Source organism: Trematomus bernacchii, unplaced genomic scaffold, assembly GCF_902827165.1.
Source record: "Trematomus bernacchii unplaced genomic scaffold, fTreBer1.1, whole genome shotgun sequence".
Taxonomy (NCBI): domain Eukaryota; kingdom Metazoa; phylum Chordata; class Actinopteri; order Perciformes; family Nototheniidae; genus Trematomus; species Trematomus bernacchii.
In genome coordinates this window covers 14226417-14233358 of record NW_022987720.1, presented here as the reverse complement: position 1 = coordinate 14233358, position 6942 = coordinate 14226417, and the positions used below count along the sequence as shown (strand labels likewise).

Genomic DNA, 6942 nt, shown 5'->3' with positions numbered 1-6942 from the left:
TTAAGAACTGACATTATGGCTTTACCTTCTCCCACATATGATGAAAACCAAGCATTATGGCGTTTAGCGTACGCCACCTAGCGTTAACTGTATCCACCTGTGTGTGTTTTATTTGGAACACTGTAATGTACTAGCAACATTAACAAACATAGCAGCGAAGGCATGCTTCAATCACACAGCTCCAGCATAATGGATGGACTGGAGAGGCGCGCGCTGGGAGGTTTGGTCTGATCATCAGTCAGCCGTGCGCGTCCACGCCCCAGATTGGGAGATGTCGGTGCCGTCTCCGCGCGCCTAGTGGCGCAGAGGAAAGTATTTTGTCTCCTAAAAGGAATTCAACTAAAAGAACAAAATGTTTAGGTAAGTAATCGATTGTTTCTTTGCTTTATCAACGTGTAAGTAACGTGTTGTACATTTAAATGTAACGTTAGGAAAAGTTCAGTAGACTTTAAGTAAAACTGTGTGCTATGGTTTTGATGTATAAGTGTAGAAACTGCCTGTGTTCATGAAGTACAGATACAAACTTTACATATGTGCGGATGCGTTACTGTGAGCGAGCGCCAGTATTTCTATTAGACAAACAATTTTAGGGGAAATAATGAACTTTGGTTGCCCCCTTTTTTTGTGCCTGTGTTGTTGCTCTCCGCAAATTTGTAGAGATAAGAATAGGGATTTGTTTAACCTAGACCCACGTTAATAAACCTTTGTGTGTGGTAAATACTCAGCATACAGACCATTAAAACCAATACATTGATGATTTAGTCGCTTTAACTTTTTTACCTTTCGTTTTTTATGTTAGTTTGTGGTTTATCCTCTTGCAGAAACTATTGTGATCAGTACTTGAAATGGTCTGATAACTATGAAGATACTTTCCTTTAGTAGCAACAGTAAAGACATACAATTACAATTATTATACTCAGATGTATAATGGACAAAAAGTTATCTAAAGAATTGTAATAGTGTATTTACTGTTATTTAGTCTTATCTAACAAAGCACTTATATACTAATAAAGGACTGGCTTATCTAAAGCTAGTTGAGTAGCACTTGAAATATTTTGGCTCTATGAAACCTGATGTACTTATATGATTCTGTTTTCTTCAAGTTTGTATCTTCTTGGTCGAATGCACTTATTGTAAGTCGCTTTGGATAAAAGCGTCAGCTAAATGCAATGTAATGTAATGTAATCTAGTGCAATGGTCAAGCGAGTAATCAGATCATAAGGGATGTGTTTAATGTCAAATCTGACTCTGCATTGTAACTATAGCTATCAGATAGATTTAGTCGAGTAAAAAGTATATTATTTCATTTTTAAATGTTGAGAAGTAGAAGTATGAAATAGCAGAGCATGTAAATTAGGCAAAAAGTACCTCAAAGTTGGACCTAACTAAATTCACTCAGTTACTTTCAACAACTTAAGACAAGCAGTTTGCTCTGCAGTGAAATCAGCTTAGTTAGGTTTAAGGTGAAACCCTGTTGTTTTTTGTTTCCTGAAATATATCAATGAAACATTTGTATCTGTTTTATTTTAGCAGAGACATTTCAGGATTTCTTACACTCCGGCCTGTGAAAAGAAAAGGGAGTCAGGAAAGCTTTGGGGCAGGAGAGAGACAGGAGAAAGCTCTGTGCGTTACGGCGAGTGTAACACAAATTAATCAGATTAAAGAATTACAGCATTCCAATGCAGAATCTCACATAATCATCCGGGCAAAAAAATGTAGGTTTACAATGTTGTAATGTTGAAAGTTCAGCTGCCCTGCAGTCATGTAACAGTGAACACTGTTCATAATGGCAGGCATCATTACAAATCAATTATACTTTACTGTACCTTGAGAACGGGGAGCCAATGACGGCTTTCTGGCAGAGAGTTTACTCCCATCCTCTATGAGTGATCAGGTGGGGCAGGGCGGGTTAATGAGTGACAAAACCGAGCAGAGGGCAGCTATACTTTACACTCTCAACGAAAGGGTAAATGTGGGAACATGTCACCTGAATTAAACTGCAGATAATCCAGAATACTTCAGCCAGGACTGAAAACATCAGATGGTAAGAGGTCAAAGTTTATGAGAGTTTAGTTCTTTGTTCAGGTATAGACAGGCGGTTTAGATGTGTGTGTGTATTGTTGGAGCTGTTAATCAAAGTGAGAGGAAACAGGAAATCTTCACACAGTTTTCAAACTTTTCGACTTTTTGGCTGCTTGTTAAAGTTCAATAATAGTATAATATTTGTTGTGAGTTGTCGTTGCCCTGCTTTCACAAAGAAAGTCTCTGTATAGCAAACACTGTGTTCTCATTACCCCGTATGACATGCAAACAAAGAGCAAGTGCACTTCAGCTTTTATGTACTCAGATAAAGATCAGCTGTGTGTTGTAGGTGTGCCACATTCAGAAACACTGCTGATTGTATCCTTCTTTCCATTGGCTCAGAGGGGAATTGTGTTTCAACAGAAGTGAAAATCAGGAGAAATCTAGCAAGTATCTTCAAGTACAGGGATGATATTCCTCTTCTCCAGTTTGATGTCACCCAATCACTTTGAAACCAGCCATTCTTCTCTCCTCGACAGATGAGCGGCCATCCATAATCAAGCTCGGACAATCAGCCAACCCTGATTGGACTTTCTTCCTCTCAAACAAGTTGCTGCCTGCAGCTGCTGTGGGAGCTGGAGTCGCCATGGAGACAGTGGTGATCGTGGCAATTGGGGTGTTGGCCACCATTTTCCTGGCCTCCTTCGTCGCCCTTGTGGTGGTGTGCAGACATCGCTACTGCCACCCTCACCACCTGCTGCACCCCTTCGACACCAAGTCAGTGAATCAATACAAAGCCTCGACATTTGAACTAGAAAGAGTTTTAACTTCTATCAGATTTTAGAGTCTTAAATTGTAGTTAGTATAAAATATAACCACTGCTAGCCTACATACTGTTTGTACTAAACGATTAGGGTTGGCTTCACAATTTTTAGCACTAGTAGTTTATGGGCATTTATTAATTAGCAATAGTTGAGAAATGCCACAAAAAGAGGCAGAGAAATGTAACAAAGACCTCAAACAGGGACTTTGCACTTCATGGTTGGCTTCTTAAATCCTTTAAGCCACAGGGGCACTCCATTTGTGTACCATTCAACCTCAGTTGGACTCATTTATTTCAACATTTAACATCTCATTTTCTTTTTTCCAGTGTTTTTTTTCATCTAATTGATATGCGTTACACCTTGATTAGTGTTTGTTCAATCAACAACAACAAAATCAGGCTGTTTTGTTAGCTTTGTTTATTATACACCTGTTGTGCTAATAAAAGATAATCATCTTAAATATTGATATCCACAACCTGCCAGGACAAATATTGAAATTAGAACAGAAACCTGTATTGTGTGCTCAAAGACCCCTTTATACTATGTGATAACAAGTTAAAACACTAAAACGTGATATCCTCATGCACATTTCCAGTCAATAAACTTGCTTTTAATCAGTTAACCACAGCAAATGTAAAGGTAATTTAACTGTGACTTGCTGGTTGGTAATCCAGCCGTGCCTCCTCTGGTTTCCCTGTTCTGTTTTACAGACCCACAGTGGATCTGATTGGAGCCATGGAGACCCAGAGCGAGCAGTCGGAGCTGGAGCTGGACGATGTGGTCATCACCAACCCGCACATCGAGGCCATCCTGGAGAACGAGGACTGGATAGAGGACGCCTCGTACGTCTTACTGGTGCCATTGTGGCATGACATAAGTTTAAAGTTTTAGACATTTAGGTTAAGTCTTCAAATGCTGCTGCTAACTCAGCACATTTACCCAAGTACTGCCAAAAGTACAGTTTTGAGGTACTTGAGTACTTGCATGTTCAGTTCTATTTCAGAGGGAAATATTTTACATGGCATTAGTTACTTTGAGTATTACAATTAACAATACAATACTAAACCAACAAATAAAGTATGTTATGTTATTATAGATAAACATCAGACTTAATTGATCCACAGGTGGGAATTATATTTGTTATTAATGTATTTTTGTTTTTGCCTCAACATTTTTCACTTTTTTAAAACATTTTATAGACCAATCGATTAAATTCTAAAATATTCAGAAGAACAATTCATAAGCAAATAAGTTGTAAGTTGCAGCCCTACTTTAGGTTACTCTTTTTACTCCAATAGGGTATTTTTTTTGTGGTACACTGGTATCGCTGTTTTTTAAGTAAATTACCTGAGTATTTGATTCTACCTAATTCTCTGAATGTTTCTCCCACAGTGGATTGGTCTCTCATTGTATCTCAATCCTAAAGGTAACTCAAGTCTTTACTTTACTTCTAGTCTATATTATTTATTTACCTAAACTAACACGTTATATTTCCATCTACAGATTTGCCACACTTTGACTGAAAAGCTGGTTGCTATGACAATGGGTTCAGGGGCAAAGGTCAAGGCACCGGCAAGCTTGAGTGACATCATCAGTGTGGCCAAACGCATCAGCCCGAGGTAACGCGCATTTACCAGTAATTAAGGACATTTACTTAAAAACTATTTTAAGGTACTTGGTATGATATTTAATATATTCAGTTGCTAGTTACTTTGAAAACTCAAAATGTTTTATACAAAATCTTTTCATCAACTCAATGATGATGTATTGAATAAGTAAGATAACACTTTACTAATCCTTTGGTAAATTCACAAACTATCTGGAAGTGTTTCAAAACATTTCCCCACTGTAATGAACAGTTTAATGCTTCAATAATTGTGATTCAGTATCATAATATACATCAACATTTGTTATTTTACTGTTGATATTTTAAAGATAGAAACACTTTTAGAAACACTTTTTGTTATATTCCATGGAATGCTCTTAACATCGCGATAGCAATGAATAAATTAAATGCTTTGACAATAAATATATACAAATATTTCATCTGTGGAAGCCGTGGGGCTGTAAAAAGCAAGTCCATTATCTGCCTCGGCCCACGGCAGATAATTGGATGGCCTACCTGCCTGTCAGCCTTCCATCTCGTGCACAAACTTATCTCGTGCCCACATTGGTCATGTGCGCGTTCGTGTGTGAAGTCTGAAGGAAGGGGCAGATTTTTTTCAGTTGTGTACTTTCAAATTCTAGCTTACTCGAGCTGGTTTCTCCATTCTTACCTACCCTACCTTTAAGTGTTTTGGGATGATAATACTTTTTAATTAAGGACTTTTTAACATAGTTTTTCTACACTGTGGGACTGTACTTTTACTTCAATAAATGTTCCATGTATTACTTCCACCTCTGCTATGAACACAGTACTGGCTCCGGCTAACCTCACATCCTCTCTGTCCCCTTTCCTCACAGGGTGGACGACGTGGTCAGGTCCATGTACCCGCCTCTGGATCCAATCCTCCTGGACGCCAGGTAATCACATTTGTTTTCCCATCCATAAAATCAGCTTCTTTGTATGACGTTGATGACCTTATGCAAAGGCCTGTGACCGTGATTGACCTATAAGAGCTGGAGAAGACCACATGACTCGATGTATCCATAATGAAATAACCTTTGATTTATGCAGCGATAGGGACAGCTAATGTGAAGTGTCACTGCAAATTGATGCTATGGGAAAAACCTTCAAAATCAAATATTTTGTGCCTTAAAAAACAAATGTAAAGTTATGCAATCTGGCTCAGCCCAACAGACCCATTCTAATCCAGTTTTCCTTCATTTTAAAAAGGATTTTGGGAATCAGTGCATCTCACCCAGCAACAAAAAAAGTTAAATCAAACCCATTTTTCATTTTCCTCCTCAGGGCTACAGCTCTCCTTCTTTCAGTCAGCCACCTGGTGCTGGTCACCCGCAACGCCTGTCACATGTCCGGCAGTATGGACTGGATCGACCAGTCACTCAACGCAGCCGAAGATCACATGGTGGTTTTGCGTGAGGCGGCACTGGCCTCTGAACCGGATCGATTCATACTCGGACATGATGCACAAAGAGAACAGGCCATTTAGACATCTAAACACAGAAACGGACATAAAAATGAAGGGCATGAAAATATGTCAATTTTCTGCCGTACTCACTTGATATTGAATATGAGTGTTGGAAAGGCACGATTCACAAACTCACCATCAAACCCAAATGATTAAGGTTGCGCTGATTGATGCAGGGACTCCTCATTTTTACATTTCAACTTTAGAAAAAGCACCTTGGAAATCGTTTCTTTATCACATCTTCACCAAAAACAGCATACAATGTGTGCCTTCACTCCAGCTACATAATGGCTGCAAAGACATTAGGATTCAGGTAGTTTTCAGTATGTAACCCTTTTCTAGAGTTGGTCTGTTTTAGATGCCTGCAAGTAAAAGGCCTTTGGAAATGTCTTTCTCAAGTGCGCCATCACCCAGCAGTGGGCCTAAATCCAATCTTGCCAGCACTGCACAGTCACATGAAGGCTTAGTCAGCTAATCCATTCTGAGAAAAATAACATCCAGTTAGCCAGTGAACCCAAAGGGGCTCCTACTCAGTGGACCAATGGAAGAACAACCTTACCTATTTACAATTTGTCGAGCTCACACATGACTTGTGGTTGCTCTAAATCTAAAACATCCCTCAGATCGTCTTACCTAACTCAGAAATCGCCGGTTTGAGAGTTGTAATCACACAACAGCATCAGTTTTAGCCACGTCAGCAACACAGGAGGTTTTTTTTCCACTCGAGAAAAGCCCATTTGTCCCATTGCTGCATTGTATTAGGATTAATTGAGGCTGTGATGGATGAATAACCACCACTTTGGTGCACATAGAAATATCTACTCCCTGGATTAGGATACAAATGTGGACAGAATATCATGGTTCCCAGAGGATGAATCCTAATTACTTTGTTGATCCCCTGACCTTTTCTTTAGCGCCACAAGCAGGTCAACATTTGTAGTTTTGAGTATCCAAACAACTTGGATAGCTACAACATTTGGAACAGACATCCATGTACCACAAAC

General features: G+C 39.2%; 1 protein-coding gene across 2 annotated transcripts; it reads left to right on the top strand.

The window, feature by feature from the left end:
- Positions 1-279: 279 nt before the first annotated feature.
- Positions 280-6801, top strand: tmem98 (transmembrane protein 98). Of its 2 annotated transcripts, none has more exons than XM_034143447.1 (7): positions 280-360; positions 2562-2799; positions 3557-3688; positions 4239-4272; positions 4350-4465; positions 5310-5369; positions 5758-6801. In XM_034143447.1, the coding sequence occupies exons 2-7, from the start codon at positions 2669-2671 to the stop codon at positions 5957-5959; spliced, it is 675 nt and encodes a 224-aa protein (XP_033999338.1). In that variant the 5' UTR covers positions 280-360; positions 2562-2668; the 3' UTR covers positions 5960-6801. The 2 variants fall into 2 exon arrangements, with proteins under 2 accessions (XP_033999338.1, XP_033999337.1); XM_034143446.1 differs by lacking the exon at positions 280-360 and adding an exon at positions 1961-2044 and having other exon boundaries at positions 5758-5979.
- The last annotated feature ends 141 nt before the right edge of the window (positions 6802-6942 follow it).

Excerpts from the sequence above, each read along its gene's own strand:
- tmem98 (XM_034143447.1), top strand. The coding sequence starts at position 2,669 with ATGGAGACAGTGGTGATCGTGGCAATTGGGGTGTTGGCCACCATTTTC. Across the intron at positions 2,800-3,556 it reads CTGCACCCCTTCGACACCAA|ACCCACAGTGGATCTGATTG; the intron begins GTCAGTGAATCA and ends TCTGTTTTACAG. Across the intron at positions 4,273-4,349 it reads ATTGTATCTCAATCCTAAAG|ATTTGCCACACTTTGACTGA; the intron begins GTAACTCAAGTC and ends TTCCATCTACAG.